General features: G+C 40.5%; 1 protein-coding gene across 2 annotated transcripts in view; it reads left to right on the top strand.

The window, feature by feature from the left end:
* Window positions 1–23,379, top strand: part of Myb (proto-oncogene like protein Myb) — a 40,963-nt gene that overhangs the window by 14,449 nt on the left and 3,135 nt on the right. For both annotated transcript variants that reach the window (XM_012292898.2, XM_076530239.1), the window contains exons 2-8: window positions 15,920–16,079; window positions 18,386–18,553; window positions 20,950–21,271; window positions 21,386–21,707; window positions 21,785–22,197; window positions 22,277–22,593; window positions 22,731–22,820. In XM_012292898.2, the coding sequence (XP_012148288.2) occupies window positions 15,920–16,079; window positions 18,386–18,553; window positions 20,950–21,271; window positions 21,386–21,707; window positions 21,785–22,197; window positions 22,277–22,593; window positions 22,731–22,820 (1,792 nt within the window). The remainder of the gene's footprint in view (window positions 1–15,919; window positions 16,080–18,385; window positions 18,554–20,949; window positions 21,272–21,385; window positions 21,708–21,784; window positions 22,198–22,276; window positions 22,594–22,730; window positions 22,821–23,379) is intronic.

The raw sequence follows: 23,379 nt of genomic DNA, 5'->3' as shown, positions 1-23,379 counted from the left end.
GCTGTTTAGTCGATCATACGAATCCAGGATAGGATATTAAACAGACAATCGTGCCATTAACGTTTGGATGGGTTGCCATAGGTCCTTGTTTTCAATGCACCATGTGTTCAATTTGGAAGTTCGAAAATATCGACTTTGAATTGGGACGCCATTCGTTTATGAAGGGCTCAGTGTCTTTTATGGGAATCCAGTTTCTGTGTGTTAGTTGCAATATCTTGGAGTGGGCAAAGTTTGACTATCCTTAAGGTGTTTAGGAAGGCGCCATAAAACCATAAAGCCAACCGGTAGATCTGACCATATTTCTGCAAAGAGCACTTGAAACATAGAGAAGTTATAACTTTTTTATCGTGTTTGGTTTATGGGTTTATTGTCGCCATCTGTGTTTGAGGGAAGTCTTCAATCTTTTATGTTATTAAATTTTCTAGGTTACTAATTTTTATATCTCAGAGTACCGAATTTTCAAATCTGCAAATTCTGAAATTTCCAAAATCTCAGTTCTTCAAATTCTTAGATGCACGAATTCTCAAGTCCCTAAATTTTCAAATCTCCAAAGTCTCAGCTCCTCAAATTCTTAGATGCTCGAATTCTCAAGTCCCCAAATTTTCAAATCCCTAATTTCTCAGCTCCTGAAATTCTTGAATACCCGAATTCTCAAGTCCCCAAATTCTCAGCTCCTCAAATTCTTAAATGCCCGAATTCTCAAGTCCCCAAATTCTTAAATGCCCAAATTCTCAAGTCCCCAAATTTTCAAATCCCCAATTTCTCAGCTCCTGAAATTCTTGAATACCCGAATTCTCAAGTCCCCAAATTCTCAGCTCCTCAAATTCTTAAATGCCCGAATTCTCAACTCCCCAAATTCTTAAATGCCCAAATTCTCAAGTCCCCAAATTTTCAAATCCCCAATTTCTCAGCTCCTGAAATTCTTGAATACCCGAATTCTCAAGTCTCCAAATTCTTAGCTCCTCAAATTCTTAAATGCCCGAATTCTCAAGTCCCCAAATTCTCAGCTCCTCAAATTCTTAAGTGCCCGAATTCTCAGCTTCCCAAATTCTTAAATGCCCGAATTCTCAAGCCCCCAATTTCTCAGCTCCTCAAATTCTTAAATGCCCGAATTCTCAAGTCCCCAAATTTCCAAATCCCCAAAGCTTCAGCTCCTCAAGTTAGATGCCCGAATTCCCAAATTACCAATTTCTCAAAATCCCCAAATTCTCAAACCCTATCCCCAAATTCTAATTCCTCAAGTAACAGATGCCTCGAGAAGTCTATAATCGTGTGAAAATCTGTAACTCCTAAAATAGTGAGCCGGCGCGATTCGCGAATTCGCCCGGCAGAAGGCATCGCTGCAACTGTACTCGGAACACGTGCATCCTAGAATACACGTGCATCCACATGCATGCGTCATAGGAGCGGGTGCGCATGCTCGGGGAACGTTCTATTGGGGGGAAGTTTGGCAGTGCGAGGGCATCGAGGCAGGTGGTAGCCAGATGTCTCTCGTAAGGACTTCTACCCTGATGTCGTTGCCTGGTCGTTCGCTCTTATACGTGTACGTGTGTGTACTTTTACACACGCATGGTATGCAAGTACCAGATAGGTACATATATACTTTACCGTGCACCCCATGCTCGCACGGAGCGTGCTCGAACCGGCATACGAATTCATCTTCCGATATATCTGGCTCCCTTTCACAGGATGCGCATCTGTGTGCTTCGATGGCGAGTTCATGTCGGACAACTATGCCTGTCCGTTTAATTGGGAGTTTTATCTCTTCCACGAGGAATTTTTACGATGCAATTAGAAATCGAATAGCGATCCTCAGAAACTTGTTTCTTTTCCTTCTTCGATGCTTTATCGCAGAGCGGCGGTTATAATTAATTCGCGTATAATTATGCTTGGATCCGCGACTTGCACTTTTAGCAGATGCTAGCAGAATTATATAGCGATAGTGGATTGCCATTAATTCAGATGTAAAATAGAATAGATGTACTTTCGGTGTAAGTAACCTAACCATCTATTAGATTTATAATTGTTATCGTTAGACAGGTTTAGTATTTAAAATAGAATGAGAACAGTTTCGAAACGCCGCAAGTAGTAAAAGCGACTACATCTCCTCCGCCATATTGGCGCTAGTAGAACAGGTATAGGTGCGCTCCGCCAGGTTACTTTCTAATTTCGCAGCCTTGTATCTATCACCTCATACCGCAAACGCCTTGATTTACTTCGAAAGAATTTAGGGTTTTCCTTTTTTCACGCGTGTCTCGCTACTCGACCGGTCCCCGAAGGAAGATACCAAAACGCGTTGACCTTGATCTTGGCTCGTCGTATGTACATTCCGCCTGCTCCATTCAATCTTTCTTTTTCATCTGGCCGTGCTGACGAGCTCGGGAAGGATACCTCAATGTCATTCATGAATCAGCCTACCTCAAGATCCCTAGACCACCAGTAAACTCTTGCTCGCTTCATTCAGCACCGTAGCGCGTGATTACCTTGCTTCTGTCTTGTTCGCGCAAGATCATTATAATGTCATCGAGGTGCCCATTATCCGTGCTGTCCCGTTTTTACAGGGCAAAAACTTCGTAACGGTCGTTACAGCACTGTTATGGCACCGTACCATTATGTGGTTGCTGCATCGGTCATGCTAGTCTTATCAACGAAGGTTATTACGGGTAGGATGTGGTTACAGAATATTTATTTTCTGAGTATTCAGTAGGGTCACGAAATATTAAGTGGACATTGTAGGATATTTGGACTTGAGGAGCAAAATGATGGACTGATATGTTCACATGTAGCAGCTGTAAACACATATTTGTTCCACAGCAATTCTCAAGTACAGTTGATTTCATATTTGATGTGAAGGGATGCCTTAAAGGGATGTCTTCCATGTCTTGAAGAGATGTCTTTCATGTCTTGAAGGGATCACTTAAAGGGAAAGTTCACGAGACTACTCTGAATGAATGATCTATCTATCATTATAAAGACAAGCTAGTATATCCTAACAACGGTGGGGATACATAGAGCCAGCGAGGAATGTCAAAGTGTCTCCCTACAAAGTGTCTTGCGTCTACCGACATCAAGTGTGAAGTGACGGTACATCTACCAATCCAAAGATTTTGAAATCGTCCTAAAATCGCCTCGAAGAATGGGTTATCTATAGGGGTCATAGAGAGCAACGGTACGAACAGTAGCTCCGGTAGAAAGGCCTCGGTGCAGCGGAAGTTATTCCTCAAGCGAGCAGATTCAAAGGTTTATCTGTAGGAGGCGAGTCAATGTTCCTGAGTTGGGTAACGGGTCAAGACTCAGGGTCAATGCAACCGTTATCGTTTGGGAGCGCGTGCGGTCGCGTGCTCGACGTCGGCACAATTGATTCTGTCGTCGATTTTCCGAAGTTAGGAGAGACCAGGTGCAAAGGATCCATTCGTCCCTGGGCCGCGTCAGCTGCTACCCCCACGACCCACCCCCTCCTCGGATCAGACCACGAGCACACTCGCGGCGTTCCTCAATTTGTGCCTTTAAAAGCTCGTGCCGCGGACCAACTACCGATCAAAGGGAACGCCCTGGTAAAATATGCGGAATTTCGGGACCGGTGCGCCTCGGCACGGGAACGTCCTAGGTTCTATCATTGTTGGGACAGGTGATGTGGCGATATATTGAAGGTTTGATATAACGCTAAGCGATGTAAGGCAGGGCCTAAGATTTGGTGATACGGAGATTAATGTGGGAATCTAATGCATGGGGATGTAACAGGTGGTAGAATGTGTGAGAATGCAGTGTGAGGTAATCGAATTGGGCAGCGTGTGGACTAAACCTTCAGGGACGGTTCTAACTTGTGGCGATGTAACTCTTGGGAATGTGATGCATAGGAAACGCGTGGGAATACATGGCGATGTATACCACATAAAGGTCTAATGCATGTCAAAACAGTGTGTGAGAATTCGCAATCGAAAGTGTGGCGATAGAACGCATGGTTATAAAAATTGACGGTAAAGATGAAAGTTTGCGTTCTTCGCTGTCGAAAGTGTATCAGACTAGTAGGGAAACGTCCGCAATTCCGGATAATAAATAGTGTCCCCTTCTCACGCACGGAAGAGGGTTAACGAACCTATTCATCGACCGATTTTCATCGATACACGATTATACACGTTGATTCCCCTCGTAGTTTACAAGTTTCACGATGAAAATCGAGGCGTCTCGTGAGAAAGGGAGAGGAAAAAGGAACCCATCGTGGCCACGCATGCCGCGCTCGCATGGACATCTGCCGAAGTTCCGAACTTTCCCCTCTTTTCGGCCACTTCCTTGCTTCTCGTCTGCCGCGCTACGTTCCCCTTTTGCAACCAGTGGCCCTTCGGCTAACAGTCTTCCTTTTTTTCTTCCTTCTTTTTCCTTCCTTCCTTCCTTCCATGCGTCTGTTGGCCGTCACGCAACAATAAGGTCATTGCGCGTACCAGCCGATGTGTCCCTTCTTCGGTAATGTCCATCGGTCTGCCCCGTATTCATGCTACATCAGACCGGCATCCATAGTGTCTTTTTGCTCGATGGTTGATGCGATAAACGTGTCAATGTTAAAGTAATTGTATTCTTAATGTTCTTTGGAGACTATAGATGTCGCGCGGTGTGACGCTGCATTATTACTGCGTGTAGTGTCACGCGTGTTTGGTCACGGTTGGCCTACTCCACATGATGTATCGCCATACGTTACTAACTCGCTGAGTTACGGACTCGTCGGGTCGTTGGTATCGCCTTGCGTTGTATGGTCACGCGTTGTATCACGTTATGTTGCTATACACGCACTGCTATCTGGTGGGCGGTGTCGCTTTGAGTGACTAATTCGATGCATGAGTAATTGCACGCGTTGTTTCGCCGTGCGTTGATACTGTTATGCGTTGTATTGCCACGCATAGCTATCTCCACGCTTGGTATTGTTATGAACAGCTATCTCCACGCTTGGTATTGCCACGCATAGCTATCTCCACGCGTGGTATTGCCACGCATAGCTATCTCCACGCGTGGTATTACCATGCACAGCTATCTCCACGCGTGGTATCGCCACGCACAGTTATTTCCACGCGTGGTATTACCACGCACAGCTATCTCCACGCGTGATATCGCCACGCACAGCTATTTCCACGCGTGGTATTTCCACGCACATCTATCTCCACGCGTGGTATCGCCACGCACAGCTATCTCCATGCGTAGCTATCTCCACGCGTGGTGTTGCTACGCACAGCTATCTCCACGCGTGGTATTGCCACGCACAGCTATCTCCACGCGTGGCGTTCCTACGCATAGCTATTTCCACGCGTGGTATTACCACGCACAGCTATCTCCACGCGCGGTATTACCACGCACAGCTATCTGCACGCGTGGTACTGCCACGCACAGCTATTTCCACGCGTGGTATTGCCACGCACAGCTATCTCCACGCGTGGTATTGCCACTCATAGCTATCTCCATGCGCTGTATTACCACGCGCAGCTATCTCCACGCATGGTATTGCCACGCATAGCTATCTCCATGCGTGGTATTGCCATGCATAGCAATCTCCACGCGTGGTATTACCACGCACAGCTATCTCTACGCGTGGTATTGCCACGCACAGCTATCTCCACGTATGATATTACCACGCGTGGTATTGCCACGCACAGCTATTTCCACGCGTGGTATTGTCACGCATAGCTATCTCCACGCGTTGTATCGTCACGCACGGCTATCTCCACGCGTGCTATTGAACCATGACAGACAAGATATATTTTCACTTCCAAAACGAATTTATTTTCTAACCTGTAGATTCCTTTAAAAAATCGTCCATTTCCCAAAGTTTATAAAATTGGTAGAAAAGGGTGAAGATAGGAAACGGAAACAGCCCGGAAATGATAAACGCGAAGAAAGGCACGTGGAATGGCAGATAAAATCGTGACAATTGTAGCGAACACGTGACACGATGACAACGAAAGAAACGAGGGGCGACACTTGTTAATCAATTTAGGACGGCAACAGCGTGCTATACACGAAAGTAATTGCGAGAAGGGTAAAAGATGGAAGGAAATTCGACAGGAACACGCGAGAGGGCAGAATACGAGGTGAAGGAAGAGAGGAAGAAGGAGGGAAGGACAAGGTTGACACCGGAAAAGGAAGGGTGGATATAACATCCTATCGGATCTCGTTGGATTTTATATCTTTCTATCCTCTTACCTCGGTGCTTCTGACTTCCTGTCGGACAGAAAGGGTAATTGAAATTTCCTGACTCAACCGTCAAGACAAGCGGTGTCCAAGTTATTAAACGGGAAAGTCGGAGATATAAAATAAGAGTTAACACTTTGACTGTCTTTGTTAACCATTGAAAGTACTGTTATTTGAAAGTATGAAAAACAATATAACAAAATATTCTGCAAATATTTGGTACAATTTCAATGTGCCAGTGTGTCAAGAAGAGTAACAAGTTCACTTAAATAAAATAGTGAAATAAGAAGTAGTAGAACTGTATGACAGAATCAGAACATTGAAATGAAACATTAGAACAACCTCCCCAATTACCAGCACAAAAGACACTAAATCCAAATGTCATAACTAACAATAAAGATCTTAAACATTCTATAATTAACATAATGATACTGGTTTAATATTCCAAGTGAAGTAACCAACTGTTAAAATCCAGTATGTAGATTCTCGTCCAAGCTTCCTGTTTCTCCCCCTATTCCTTTCTAAGCGATCGTCGCGCAAATTAAAGTTATCGGTTGCTAAGTTCCCTTTCTGCCTCGAATCCGCATGCGAAATTACTGTCGAAGGTCGAGGACGTCCGGTTGAAATTTCCAATCGTCTATTTAGTTCGAACCTCGGCGTTCCTCGGTGGAGGAACACTTAGGCTGTTACTTGAAAGGTGGTGACACAAGCAGGTGCTGCGCGACAGCTGCCACCTTTGTCTAGGACCGTCAGCGTTGTATGACTTTCAGCGTTGTATAACCTCCTCACCGACGATTATTTCAATCAAGATTATTAATTGTCAAATGACACGCGATCGCTTTGACTTTGACACGTTTTTGATCACCTTCCCTAGTTTTCTTTCTTACGTCGCTTCTTCGTGGAAATCCATATTTACTGGAGAGCTATTGGAGACGAAAGGTGTGGCGATACAACGAGAGATGTGGTGAACCCTGGTAGGGTAATAGTTACATAACAATTAGGTGTTGCGTACACTTAAAATTAAAATGTAGAGAGGTAACTTACTTAGGTATATTCGCAGAGTCCATCTTAGGTACACAGTACTTACTGAATAAATAAATTTGCTTAGGTTCGAACTTCTTAACCTAACTAATTATTGCTGCAATGTTTAGACGAATAAAGAAAGTTGGAGTATATAGACATGTCTTGATTTAGCAGGTCTTGATCTTACAGGTCATATAAGGAAGCATTTCAATCAAGATTATTAATTGTCAAATGACACGCGATCGCTTTGACTTTGACACGTTTGATCACCTTCCCTAGTTTTCTTTCTTACGTCGCTTCTTCGTGGAAATTCATATTTACTGGAGAGCTATTGGAGACGAAAGGCGTGGCGATACAACGAGAGATGTGGTGAACCCTGGTAGGGTAATAGTTACGTAACAATTAGGTGTTGCGTACACTTAAAATTGAAATGTAGAGAGGTAACTTACTTATGTATCCATCTTAGGTACACAGTACTTACTGAATAAATAAATTTGCTTAGGTTCGAAGTTCTTAACCTAACTAATTATTGCTGCAATGTTTAGACGAATAAAGAAAGTTGGAATATATAGACATGTCTTGATTCAGCAAGTCTTGATCATACAGGTCATACAAGGTAGCAGGAATCAAGATCGTTAGATTTGAACATAGTAATATGCGTCACTAGTTAAGAGTGCACCAAGTCATCGTGTAATTTGTGCTCCAAAAGATTGCTACGAAAAACCAGGTAGTCTATCATTAGTAAAATATCTACTCAAAATGTGGAAAGAGACCTCAATTTCGTAAAATTCTGAACCGACCAAGCGGAGCATACAGAATTTTTCTTATGGGACAATAATGGATGCCCATAATCCCTTTAAACCATGCAGCCGTCCATCATGCATACCACATGTGCTCATAGCCTCAAAATCTTGATCGTATCTTCCGATGAACGATCTCGTCTTTTCGCAATCATCATCAATAAAACGTTAGATGTCGCGGTAAATATTCATGAGAGTGGACAGCGGATATTTTATAATTTATACGAGATGCCGCGACGATCTTCGTCTTGAAGAGAGAGCACCACCCCGCTTCAGGGTTAGACGTCACGAATGTTGCTATCTAGACGGCTCGACTATCTCCCGGCATGTATAATTCTCCCCCCGTACGTGCATATTTTCGCGGATCGTGAGAATTCGAGGAAGTCCCTGTGCGTTCAGCCACGTGTCTCGGGATTTAAACTCAAGGATACCGCGACCGTTAGAACTTCCACGAAGGCGAAAGCCTTTACGTAACGCGGAGAAAAAGAAACAGTTGCCGATCTCCTCAAACGCTTATTTGCGATTCCCAGACCTATTTCTATCTCCCTTTTTCGCACTTCTAGAGGCAATAGAAAAGGAATTCCTCGTGAAAGTTGGGCGAAGGATATCTTCGCGTAAAAAATAATCGTAATTGTCGGGTTAGGGACATTTTGTTAGGTCCACACGTGCGAGCGAGACGGTCACGCGAGTATTCTCGCTTTCAAATATGAATGGAACGGTGAAATACTGGTCGTTGGATTCCAAGCACGTTCCACCTTCTTGGACTTTCGATCGACCATACCAATCGGAAAGTGAAAAGGGAAATGGTCGAAAATGTGATTAGCGCATTCCATTGATCGACTGCCGTTAGACGTCCATGTTGAATCAATTTTGGGTTAGATGTCTAATAAAGTTTGGTTAATCGGCTAGCATCTAACAGCGTCGGAAACCTGTTTGTATGAAAATTTCTGTCTGATGATTTTGTACCGCAAAGTCTAAGCACCGTTCTGCCATTGAATAAAAGTTTTACAGAAACATGGAGCTCTTTATTATTACTTTTTCTAATAGCGATGATATAACCAATTTTAGCATTTCGATAATTTAACCAGTTATCTCCGAAGAATTTTAACACCTTTTATGGGTTCCGTCAATTTACGGTTTTGAGCATGGATGTGTGAACTCGTCTGAAGACGCTCTTGTGGGAGAGCCACGAGATGGATGTACGATTGGCATCTACTTAGGCTTGTCGTGGATGTCGGTGGCATCCTTGAGAACTGAACGTGTTGCTCCGGGTCAATGAACTTTCCTACTTGTTGCATTTGCGAACAAGACTAGCCTTCACTTTCGAATGACATCTTTCTGAAACTTTCTCAATCACATACCAATAGTAGGGTGAATTAGGGTTAATTTTAACTTTCATTCAGATGACATCCAAGATATTAGATGTGGATTTCATTAGGCTTGCTCAGGTTAGGATACTCGGGTTACTTTAGATCTGAATTTAGGTTATGTCTGAGTTACATTTGATTTACGTTATGTCTGAGTTAGATTAGATTTAGTCTCTAGTCTGAGTTAGATTAAATTTAGGTTATGTCTGATTTAGATTAAATTTAGGTTATGTCTGATTTAGATTAAATTTAGGTTATGTCTGAGTTAGATTAAATTTAGTTAAATTTCTTTAAGATTTTAAGATTAATTTTTGTTAGATCTGGAAGAAGTCTGAATTATATCAGAATAGTGTTTGATAAAGTTAGGCTTGCAATGTCAAAGTTTCTATTCTCTAATGTTGCTTAATGCAATGTATGCAGTGCATAACAGAACGTTGTGAATCAACCCTGCTCGCAAAATTTATATACGTACGAAACGTGACAGCCCCTTCGCATTGTATCACGTGCAGTTTTATTAAAGAGTCACGAAAGGTATTTATCCGCAATAGCTTCACGAATTCGGCGACGTTCACTTTTTTCGTTACTTTTCCTCTTGTTCATGCGGTCCGCGTACAGTCAACCGCAAATCTGATGTCTTTAAACGCAATATGATAATCGAGATCTTGAGGATTTTGGGATTTGGGGAAGTAAGAACTTGGAGACCTAGTTTCGAGATTTGGGAAGTTGGGAACCGTAGAATTTGGGGGTGTAGAGATATGGGGTTGTAGGAGGTTGGAATTTAGGGATTGGGGGTGTAGGAATTTATGGAGCTTGAGATTTTTGGGAATTTTGTGAATTTGGAAGTTTGGAAATTTGGGAAATTGTGACGTTGGTAAATAGAGACAGTGTGAATCATGACGTTGTAAAACAGGGACTTAGGAAATTGAAACGTTTGGCAATTAGAGGGTTGAGAATTTGTAAGTTCAGAATTTGGGAATTTAGAAATTTGAACATTTGTATGTTTGAAGATTAAGAAATTTGCAAAATTGAACATTTAAAAATTTCATAATTTGAGAATTTAGAAATTTGAACATTTGTATATTTGAAGATTTAGAAATTTTTAAAATTGAACATTTAAAAATTTCATAATTTGAGAATTTACAAATATGAACATCTGTATATTTGAAGATTTTTCAATTTTTAAAATTGAACATTTAAAAATTTCATAATTTGAGAATTTACAAATTTGAACATTTGTAAATTTGAAGAATTGTAAACTTGAATAATTGAACACCTAAAAATTTCATAATTTGAGAATTTACAAATATGAACATCAGTATATTTGAAGATTTAGAAATTTTTAAAATTGAACATTTAAAAATTTCATAATTTGAGAATTTACAAATTTGAACATTTGTAAATTTGAAGATTTAGAAATTTATAAAATTGAACATTTAAAAATTTCATAATTTGAGAATTTACAAATATGAACATCAGTATATTTGAAGATTTTAAAATTTTTAAAATTGAACATTTAAAAATTTCATAATTTGAGAATTTACAAATATGAACATTTGTAAATTTGAAGATTTATAAACTTGAAAAATTGAACACCTAAAAATTTCATAATTTGAGAATTTACAAATATGAACATCAGTATATTTGAAGATTTTAAAATTTTTAAAATTGAACATTTAAAAATTTCATAATTTGAGAATTTACAAATTTGAACATCTGTATATTTGAAGATTTATAAATTTGAAAAATTGAACACCTAAAAATTTCATAATTTGAGAACTTACAAATTTGAACATCTGTATATTTGAAGAGTTATAAATTTAAAAAATTGAACATTAAAAAATTCCAAAAATTGAGGACTTGAAAAACTAAAAATTGACAAATTTGCAAACCTAAAAGTTTGAAACGGAAAAAATCATAAAGTTTGCACAGTTGTTATCAGAGGCTAGGCTGCATCCGAGTGTACAGGAAGGACATACCACCTGAACTGGCACTCCCTTTCGCAGTTCCTAGCATTCCCTTCGGTCCGAGGAAGCTTCATAACGTATTCCCAACTTGTCGACAGTCGGGAACGTAAACATACCGCGCACCTGCGGAAAGCCAATGTGCTCGCGAGACGAAGATTGCATTGCTAGGCTCGACCAATTAGAAGCTCAATTACGGGGTGTATATCAGTTTTCGTTATGTACGAGTTTCACTTCGACACGACGTTAAACAGCTGCAGAGAGACGCTCGTTTCCTGACAGCGCTCCTCTTCTTCAGCCACGTGCGTGTTCAAAAATGAGACTAACCGAGGTCTTTAGTACTCTGTAGATAAGGGAATCGTCAGATACTTCTTTTCGTTCAAACATATTTCGTTCAAATATTTTACTTCCATCGATTTTACTCCAACGGACAATTAATTCGGAAATTAAATAAAAATTATTCGAAATAAATATTTATATCGACAATATTTCAGAACGTGTATTACAAGGATCTTGGTACATAAATTCAAGGTTCCGTAAATAAATACTGAGTCCTAGTCACTGGTTGATTAAATTAAACCTAACTGTACTTCGGCAAAGTTCAAAACTTTCCACCATCACAAACAATAATGTACAATGACTCTGAGTCACCTAAGCAAAATTCTGATTCCCTTTTCGTGTTTCCAAGAGCCTTTTTCATCCCCGAATTTGCCCTCGTTCTCTCTCTTTCGCCTTGAAACAGCTGCGTGTACAGAAGGAAAGAGAGAGAGAGAAGGTGACCCTGTCTCGTAATAAAGTACAATGGGAGGTTATGGAACGATATGGCGAGTATACGCGACGTATAGTAAACATATGCGAAACGCAGATGGTGAACCTTATCGTTACCATTATATGTCCGCCCTTGGCTACAGATATACTTGTATTTTTATCGTTACATTGTTTCTTAATCGATTTACAGGCTTGAATTACGAGGCTCAGCAATTAGGGGCAGATGAGCTAGGTGTGTTAATTGGGAAGTCGGTAACTGCTCGTTTCCGGGAATGAAATCTTTGTAGTGGATTCTTGGAAGGTTGGTAGGTTTTTGGTGGGGTTTTTAGAGGTGTGATAGTTGGAAATTTGAGAATTTGGGGATTTGGAGATTGGAGAGTTGGAGAGTTGGGGATTTGAGGATTTCGGGATTTGGAGAATTTGGGGATTGGAGAGTTGGGGATTTGGAGAGTTGGGGATTTGGAGAATTTGGGATTTGGAGAGTTGGGGATTTGGAGAGTTGGGGATTTGGAGAATTGGGGATTTGGAGAATTGGGGATTTGGAGAATTGGGGATTTGGAGAATTGGGGATTTGGAGAGGTGGGGATTTGGAGAGTTGGGGATTTGGAGAATTTGGGATTTGGAGAGTTGGGGATTTGGAGAGTTGGGGATTTGGAGAATTGGGGATTGAAGAGTTGGGGATTTGAAGAGTTGGGGATTTGGAGAGTTGGGGATTTGAGGATTTGGGGATTTGGAGAATTTGGGATTTGGAGAATTGGAGATTTGGAGAGGTGGGGATTTGGAGAGTTGGGGATTTGGAGAATTTGGGATTTGGAGAGTTGGGGATTTGGAGAGTTGGGGATTTGGAGAGTTGGGGATTTGGAGAATTGGGGATTGAAGAGTTGGGGATTTGAAGAGTTGGGGATTTGGAGAATTGGGGATTTGGAGAATTTGGGATTTGGAGAGTTGGGGATTTGAAGAGTTGGGGATTTGGAGAATTGGGGATTTGGAAATTTGGGGATTGGAGAGTTGGGGATTTGGAAATTTGGGGATTGGAGAGTTGGGGATTTGGAGAATTGGGGATTTGGAAATTTGGGGATTGGAGAGTTGGGGATTTGGAGAGTTGGGAATTTGAAGAGTTGGGGATTTGGAGAATTGGGGATTTGGAGAGTTGGGGATTTGGAGAATTGGGGATTTGGAAATTTGGGGATTGGAGAGTTGGGGATTTGGAGAATTGGGAATTTAGAGAATTGGGGAATTTAGAAAATTGGGGATTTGAAGAATTGGGAATTTAGAGAATTGGGGATTTGGGAGTTTGGAAGTTTGGGAGTTTGGGAGTTTAGGAGTTTGGAAATTTGGGAATTTGGGATTTAGGGAATTGGAGAATTGAAAAATTAAAGATTTGAGGATTTGGGGGCTTGGCAATATTGGAATTTGTAGCTATAAGGCTTAAAAATATTGGAATTTGAAAATTTAGTAGTTTGGAAACATTAGTTTGAATCTGTAAAAGTTTAGAAATATTGGAATTTGAAGATGTCAAGATTTAGTAACATTATAATTTAAAAATGTATGAATTTACAAACACTAGACTTCATAACTGCAGGGATTAGAAAGTTTGATAACATAGAAATATTCAATTTTGTGTCCATAAAAATATAAAATTTCACAAATTTGAAGATCTGTAATTTTAAAAATTTAAACACCTAATAAATTGAGCTCCAGCATACTCTCCCTCCCTCCAAAATTTTCCATCCAAGACCCTAATATCCCCATGCATTCCAAACAACCCAACCAAAACTCTTACTAAAATTTCGTAATTGCTACCAAGTCTCGAAAAATTCCAGAACGTTTTATCAACAATGACGAAATGTGAGCAAACGATCTCGGAACAGTATTCAACTGTTCAAATAATGAAACTGTGTAGTTTCGGTCCAAGAGGCGGTAGTGTAGGTACGCAGCGAGCTCTGGCGGAACAAAAGGGTCAAATGAGCGGCGTTTGGCGGAGGCTCGCACGATATGGCCGCGTGCACCGGAAACGTAGGCTAGTTGAAACAGTAAACATAACGAGCCGGGACCGTTGCGTTCGAATCGTATGCGTGGTAAGCACGTAATACACGCTTGCTTGCATACTTCGTCTCCAGTTGACCGACTATCGCGGCAAATTACATCATCTTGCGAACATAGACTCCACACTGCTTCAAATATAAATACGTTAGACCGTGCAAGCGAGACGGTTCTTTAATTAAGCTTGACGACTGATGATTGTGTAACATGAACTGTGGAATGGAATTTTCTTCCTTTTTTACTTTTATTCTCTTCATTTCTTCTGCTGGAAATTTAGAGACGTTCATATATGATAATGGAAAAGTTTTTTTATCTTTGCACCCCTTCATTTCTTTTACCTGCTCTTTATAAAATAGATTAAGAAAATTCTTAATGAAATTGCATGAAATAGTTGAAGAAAGTTGTCAATAAAATTGCAACAATGTGGAGTATGTGAAAAATCTTTCATTTATTATAAGTAATGAGTAAATGGAAATATATTCAGCCAATTTTGTTATCTCAATTATGAAATAAATTTAATAAAATTAATAATAGATTTAATTACACGCTCTTTGACTTATGTAATTGTACCAATAATTAATATTTTAATAATTTGTGTAAGCAAGAAGTAAATTAGTTACGTCTGTTATAAGTTTCGTATGCAAAGATGTTTAACAAATGTTGAGAAGCAATAAAGAATTTTGGTAAAGTTTGGTATATAATAAGAGAGAGTTTGAGGGGGTGAGAATGAATAACGATGATTTGCGGAGGACAGGAAATCCTTGAAAACGAAGAAGGAACAAACAACTCGTAACCGCAAAAACTGACACTCGCCAGACTGTGGTCAAGATTGGCTCTTGGTCGGAGGTTTCTGGGCAAGGGTGAGGAACAAAGGGGTAGCGAGAGTAGTTGATAGTTCTTCGACAAAGAAGAGGAAGAAACGCGTTGAACGGACGGTGGTCAGCCATCCGTGATTTCCCGTCTTCGCTTTTACGCAAAAAATGCTATATCCGTTACACGTTCGTACGATCCATCTTCTTGCGACTTCCGATTGCGTGGACATCCATCTTCCGCCATCTTGGAGTCCCCGGGAAAAATATTTCGATCGATCAGGGACTTCAAGAAGTAGAACGTTTAAAAATTAGAAAATGTAAAAATGTAAAAACGTGAAAACGTAAAAACGTAAAAACGTAAAAATGTAAAAATGTAAAAATATCAAATGTAAAAATGTAAAAATATAAAAATATCAAATGTAAAAACATAAAAACGTAAAAATGTAAAAGTATCAAATGTAAAAACGTAAAAACGTAAAAATGTAAAAATATCAAATGTAAAAATGTAAAAACGTAAAAATGTAAAAATGTAAAAATGTAAAAATGTAAAAATATCAAATGTAAAAATGTAAAAATATAAAAATATCAAATGTAAAAACATAAAAACGTAAAAATGTAAAAGTATCAAATGTAAAAACGTAAAAATGTAAAAATATCAAATGTAAAAATGTAAAAATATAAAAATATAAAAATATCAAATGTAAAAACATAAAAACGTAAAAATGTAAAAGTATCAAATGTAAAAATGTAAAAATTAAAAAACTTAAAAATATGAAAGCAACCTAAGATAAAAATAAAAAAATTACAAAATGTAGCAGTATAAAAATGATCAAATTTTTCAAAGAAATCTGAAAATGAAATTGAGAAATCGCAGACTGCAGCGCGATTTGAACGAATGCAAATGTTCTGTTTTATGGTTAACAATTTGCAGCGAAGGCACTGAAGGACAACGTTCTCTTTGTGTTTTTTAGATCGCGGTCTGGGTACGATTCTAGCAGTGGCGGAGAGTCAGACGGAGAGTACAGTGCCAGCGTCTGTCGTGGGACCAGTAATCAGTCTCAGAATCCAACCTCGTCGAACAGTCATGGGCAGGGAAAGCACATAAACAAAGGAAGGTGGACCAAAGAGGAGGTAATAAAACAACGAAGGCCGATTACAGTGCCATTCAAAACTTTCGTATCTTGCTGACTTCTAAAATCAAATGTCTCGATAAATTCTGTACTCCGTCAAGTACCATCATTAATACTACTTCATTAACTACCATAAACCTAATAAAAACAGGTGCAATTTAGAAATATAAAAAATTATAAAAATTAAAAAATTTATTAAATAAAAAATGTAGACTTTTCAGTGTAGATATAGATGTAGGTTTAACAGAAAATGTAGATATTGAAAGAACTTGAAAGAATATAAATAATAATTTGAAGATTTATATTCCAATTTTTGGAAAGTCATAAAATGAAAAAATATAAAATGTTATAAAATGAAAAAATATAAAATGTTATAAGATGTCAAAGTTGTTTAATAAAAATGAGATACCTCGATAAAAGTCTTCCTAAGGTAAAAGTCTCTGCTTAAAACTTTTGTCAGAAATGGTCAGTCTGATAAGAACTTTGCACCCCATCGTCCCCTTTCTCTCCAGCTGAGCATTTCAGAGAATGCACACGTGATCGCGTCATCATACCGTGACTTTGATCGGATGTAACTCGAAGGGAGGGATGAGGAGGATACAATGAGCATACGACTAAAAAAAAAAAGGTCCACCCTTCGTACCTTCCACAACGAGTTACGTCCGCGGGCAGATGCCCTCGACCACCCCATAGTCATATGCCGCTCTAAGAGTATAGGGTGCGCCGTATGCTTTCCCGTGGGAAACATCACACAGCCCTATCGATCCCTTGCATTTGTTACCGTGTCCTTTCTCTCCTTTTCACTCTGATGTAATTGCCAAATGAGAAAAAAGAATACTTTGAACATTCACGAAATATTACACCCTTTCTTCTTTTCTAGTTCAATGCGTTTCGTGATACGTATTTTGTATTAAATTTATGACATATGGCTGCAATTGCTTTTGGGGTTATTTAGTTCTCTTCAGGAATTTGAAAACCTTTCTACATTTGGGAAGTTAGTTGTTAGGTAGTTAGTTGTTTGAAGAGGTTTTCAATTTTTAATTGCGAAGATTTGGGATTTAGATTTAGGAATTGTGCAATTTTCTAATTCTTAAATTTTCAAGTTCCCCCAATATCTCGACTTCCCATATTCTCAAATCTTTAAACTCTCAGATCCATGAATACTCACATTTCTGACTTTTTAATCCTCTAATTTCTCAAATCCTCAAATTTGCAAACCCTGAATTCTCAAATCCCTAAGTTCTCACATTCCTAAGTTCTTAAATCTCCAAATTCTCAAACCTACAAATTTTCAAATTTCCGAATTCTCAACCCCCCCAATTCTCACATCGCTGAGTTCTCAAACCTCCAAATTCTCAAGCCCCCAAATTTTCAACCTCCAAATTCTCACATTCCTAAATTCTCAAACCCCCAAATTCTCAAACCTCCAAATTCTCAACCCCCCAAATTCTCACATCGCTGAATTCTCAAACCTCCAAATTCTCAAACCCCTAAATTTTCAACCTCCAAATTCTCACATTCCTAAATTCTCAAACCCCCAAATTCTCAAACCTCCAAATTCTCAACCCCCCAAATTCTCACATCGCTGAATTCTCAAACCTCCAAATTCTCAAACCCCTAAATTTTCAACCTCCAAATTCTCACATTCCTAAATTCTCAAACCCCCAAATTCTCAAACCTCCAAATTCTCAACCCCCCAAATTCTCACATCGCTGAATTCTCAAACCTCCAAATTCTCACATTCCTAAATTCTCAAACCCCCAAATTCTCAAACCTCCAAATTCTCAACCCCCCAAATTCTCACATCGCTAAATTCTCAAACCCCCAAATTCTCAAATTTCCAAATTCTCAAACCTCCAAATTCTCAACCCCCCAAATTCTCACATTCCTAAATTCTCACATTCTTAAATTCTCACATCCCTAAATTCTCAAACCCCTAAATTCTCAAATTCTTAACTTCCCACATTCCTAAATTCTCAAACCCTCAAATTCCCCCATCCCCAAATTCCCAAATCCCAAATCCCCAAATCGTAAAACCAAATAAATTGCTTCCCGCGTCCCAACATTTCCCCAAACATTTTTCTTGCTAATTTGAATGTCCCCGTGAAAGACCAACTGACACACATCGACCGGAAGCGCGCACTTAACCGAATTTCGTGCAAGTAGTACAAGTGTTTTTCGTAATCGATCAATATTCGTCTCCTCGTGAAGGCACCTGCTTCCGAACGGGGTCATACTTGTCAGAGCGACGCTGCATCGCGTGTTCACGAGTTCATTTATAAAGTTTCGGTGGGAATTTTGTTCCAGGACGCTCTGTTGAAGCAGTTAGTGAGCAACGCGGAACAACAGGGTACTTCGGGGCCTCGATGGGACACCATTGCAAGCCACTTCCCAGACCGGAGCGACGTGCAATGCCAACAGAGATGGGCAAAGGTCGTGAATCCGGAGCTGGTCAAGGGACCGTGGACGAAAGAGGTACTTTGGTCCACCAAAATTTTGCACAGAAGTTATTTTTACAGTGACATTTCATTAATGAAGTCAGACATAAAGTCACATTTCTCTGTGAAGGATGCTAGGATTTGGATGTACCTACTGTTTAGGTTTCTGACTTGAGGTATAACTTGCGGCACTTAAGAATGGATGTCTAAACTTCCTTTTACAGTATGTTTGATTTACATGTCAAAGGTGGATGTTTTTGAATCTCTTCAAGTGGCCCTTGAAGCTCAAGAGGATGTTCTCTATGTATTTCAAATGATTCAAAGTACCGTGTACTCTTCACTAAATGGACTTCAAGAATCGAGAGCAAACTTTCTTTATTTTTTTCTATCTGACTGTTGTAGATGACCGATGTTATTCTTTCACTCCTGTTAAAAATGTGAAGGTTATGCTTTCCGCCTTAACTGCAGTCCCATTTCTTTGTACTCCATCAGGCTCATCTCGCGATGAACAGTATCATCCATCTCCAGCATCCAAAACGAAACCTTGTACATAAAGGTGTAGTAATTTGCTGTCGATATTATCTCGCAAGACGTGGGAATATAACAGCAAAGTCAGCTCGCAAGTTGACAATATTTAAGCGCGGAGGAATTGAAGTCAGAATGTTGCACCTCCTCGGTGAAACTCGTTTTGGTAACAAGTCGAACGTGTCCAGTCTGGCAGAGAAATTCACGAAGCCCCGTTGCTCCTCATTTCCCCGAAGTTCCGGCAGGCTGAAAAAGCGGATTACTCGGCTGATGATTCGAGAGGATTCGAGGTTGGTTCCCTTTTGGCGAAAGCTCTCTCCCGCGGTGTGGAAGGTTTGAGTTCATAACGGCATGGCACGGCCCTGCTCCTCTCTCGCACGCCTACACGTAGCCAGGGCAGAAAACGAACGGCCCACGGCCGACTCGGTGGGGTATGCAATAAGAAATAAAGAAGCTGAGGAGCCGCGGAGATGCTGCGTCGTCGTCGTGCCAATGCACTTGGCAACAGCCAAGGGCAAGTAAAGTCTCTCTGTCGGTGCACCAAGAGAACGCGTACGAGCGGTCACGGATACGCGTCGGTGTGCACCTGATTTCGTGGTATGAGAACGCAAAGCCCAACCGCGTCCTCGTTTGCCCACCTATCTCCTCTTTCGTTCGACGCGACCGATCATCTACGTGTCTCTCCTCTTACCTTTGCGCCGTTTCCACGCGAGCTTAAGCATTACCCGCCTTCGAGAAATTACTGGAACCACTTTTCAGAACTCGGACTTCGATGCTCTTCACTCGAGGTTCTTTCATGAATCCGCATAATTTTACGTGTACTGCTTTTGACCGTGGATAGTACCGGTAATTTTTAAGTTAGGTTAGGTAGGGGGATGTTTAGACGGTCGGAGTTGAGGGGTTTCCTCCGAGACATTCACTTAGGTTGTGGGAAAGGTTTCGAATGTGCTAACCAGCGATTGCTTTCCTATACCTCTATCGATTAACAAATTCAGGATGTTAGTATTGTAAATCAGAGCACATAAGATTCTTTGATTATTTGACTTCTAGGTTAGAGTTAACTTAGACTCCAACTTTAATATTTGTATTCTAACCTAAAATATCTTAACTTCAACTTCAAGACTTTCCAACACCCCAACTTAAATTCCAACTTCTATTTAATATTCCAACTTACAATACCCCAACATAGACTATTTAGTATTCCAATCTACAGTACCTTAACTTCAACTTCATCTATTTAGTATTCTAACCTGGAATATCGTAAATTAGACTCCATATTCGAATAATATTGTCACCTAAGATGTCCTGACTTAAATTCCAATTTGGAATGTTTAGTGGACCGTGGTAGTTGAAATAATGAATATTCTGTGTATCCAGTATAGACTTTCTCGGTGAATTTTAGTGAGGGCCTTCTACCTGCTTTACGAAGACTAGGTACTACGACCCTTCCCATTGTTTCTTCTTTTTTTGCGAGTGTCTCTCTTGGCAGACCTGGTCTGTGTCTGCAGAGAATACTTTTATGACCCATGGGCCTTTCTTTTGCGCCTTGTTTTAGTAGCGTTCTAAATGCCGAATTATAGCAGAATTTTGATATTTTATTAAAGTTCCATATTCACACGTTGCAACCTTCTCCATGTGTTAATTTACTACCCGTACATTCAGTATGCGTTGACAACCGCAAGTGGAAATAAATTCTAAAGTGGTCATTGACACGCCACACTTTATCGCTCCGCCTTGAAGCCCTTGACACAGGAAAATACCGAGCATCCATTCAAAGAAACAGAATTAAAAACCTGTGTTGTATACAGTATTATTTAATGTATAAAATAAAAATAAGTCTGATACTTTATTAATGAAAGTACCTGTACCCGTAAATGCCTGCAAAGCTGTGATTGCCGATGTTCACAGGAGGACGAAAAAGTGGTAGAATTAGTGGAGCGATACGGACCAAAGAAGTGGACGTTAATCGCGCGACATCTGAAGGGTCGCATCGGTAAGCAGTGTCGAGAACGATGGCACAATCACCTGAATCCGGGGATCAAGAAAACCGCGTGGACAGAGGCGGAGGACAGGATAATCGTGGAGGCTCATCGCAGGGTGGGTAACCAGTGGGCGAAGATCGCAAAATTACTGCCAGGCAGGACTGACAATGCCATCAAGAACCACTGGAACAGCACCATGAGAAGAAAGTACGAGACTGAGGAGGGGAGATCCACCACCGGGACCAGAGGTCTTTATCTTCTCTTAAAAAATAAAATAACCCTGCAGCGGTTGCTCGCTGCACGGTTAAATAATTCTAGAAGAGTTAGACTGATTATAATGATTACATTGATGTGTTCTATAGGGAGAGGTAGGAGGAAAGCCATAGAATCTATGACGTCGAAGGATTCATTATGTACAGAAGACGATATCTCGAACCGTCTGAAAGCAGCGTCGACAAGTAACGAGAACGCTACTACGGTGACCAGTGTGCAGACGCACGCGATGGACATGGACCAGCTGGATTGGACCAGAGCTTGGGACAACCAACAAAATGGTCAAACTTATCAGGGTCTCCTCGGTTTGAACGATCGTACACACAGCAACGAATCCCGTCTGGACTCCCCTTCAAAGAGAGGGACCTCCTCTTCTAGAGTTAAGACTGAATCAATCTCAACGTTCACTAAGTATGTTCGCAAAAGTTTTCAAAGATCAGATATGAAGCTGAAGAACACCGATTGCATCGATACGTTTATTTTTGTAGGTATTTTGACTTGCAAATACAAGGTGAAGCGACCAGTTCGAAGAGCTCAGAAATTAGGTTAATGCCTATGCCGGACCTGGAAGAGATTTCGAGTAGCATAACGGAGAAAGAGAGAAGCAGTCCACCCCCTATTCTACGTCGACGTAGAAACACTCAGACTCTTCAGCAGAGAACGGAGACCCCCGACAGCGGAAGCCAGTCGGAATACTTGATCATAAGTCAGCAACCAGAAGAGCAGCCTGGCGATAATACTCCGTCCACTCCTATTAAACAACTGCCATTTAGTCCATCGCAATTCCTGAACAGTCTGAGCCCTGAGACTTCTACCTGGCCAAGGGCGAGTACTCCCAAGGGGAGCAGCCCTGGTCCGCTCACCACGCCACAACCTTCCGGTCTTCGGCGAAGTCAGAATGGTACATTTTATTTTTGACAGTCAGAAATGAAATAGAGAGATGCCAGTGAAGTAGAGAATAAAAGTCCCTTTATTTGTAGATGGCAACACGCCGAGGACCCCAACGCCGTTCAAAAATGCCCTCGCGGAATTGGAACGGCGCAGCGGCGCGACTACTCAGTTACCTGCTACTCCCAGTCGTCTCGACGCTCTAACCGAGATCATCAAACAGGAAACGGATCGTGAAAGTCTAGCAGGGACTAGTACCATCCTTCAGGACTCTGGTTACAGCACGATACGACGACGGGGTAAGGAGAACAGCGCTCCCGGTGGAAAGAGGGCGCGCAAGGCTCTCTGTCAAGCCTGGGCGAACGCTTCTCAGGATAATTCCGAAATGAGTTTCGTTGTAGAAACACCCGTAAGTAGAAATCAATTTTTATTGTCATAGAATGTCTTACAAAACACGAGTGCTCGTTGGACAACAATGGACACTTGGGTTTTACAAGATAATAAATGAAAACTTTTTTTTTAACGTTGTGCTCTTTTTATTTACAGAGTAAAAGTTTGGACACATCGGTATTGTTCTCACCAGCATCCATGGCGTTGGAGGATAGTTTCTTAACAGCAGGGACTAGTCCCGTGAAGGTAGAGAATAACCATGTCCATAATCAGAATCAGATTCAATCTCAACCCGCCCTATCCTGGTTTTATTCCCGTACCAATCGCCTTTAGACACGCTAGCCGGCCTTTCTTTTTTTATTTTAACTTTCTGTTATTTAACATCGTCTCTTTTTTTTTTCTTTCCTTTGTTTAGTAATTTTAATCACGTTGCCTGCATCGTAACAAGGTTACACGCCTCGTTGCTTCTGTTTCTTTTTGTTTTATCCTCTTCCTCTTCTCTCTTTTTTAATTTATTACTAAATCATGGTTTAAACGCCATCGTTAAACTCTATCGTCGCCTGGTATCGTTGAATCCAAAGATTATTAGCGTCCCCTCCCCTTAAACTTCCCCTTATAATTGTAAGCGTATAAAATAACATAACTAACATTAACGACGTAAAATATCGTTTGACCTATATATATATATACGATTAATTTATTTTAAAGACGCGTATGCTTTTTCCTGTTAAATTATTTATGTATCTAATACGTTGATGCTTGAAGCCGTTAAGTGTAACTTACGATTCCGGTGAAAGAATCCGGA

This window comes from Megachile rotundata, chromosome 3, assembly GCF_050947335.1.
Source record: "Megachile rotundata isolate GNS110a chromosome 3, iyMegRotu1, whole genome shotgun sequence".
In the NCBI taxonomy this organism is placed as follows: Eukaryota; Metazoa; Arthropoda; class Insecta; order Hymenoptera; family Megachilidae; genus Megachile; species Megachile rotundata.
This window is presented reverse-complemented; position numbering and strand designations above follow the sequence as displayed.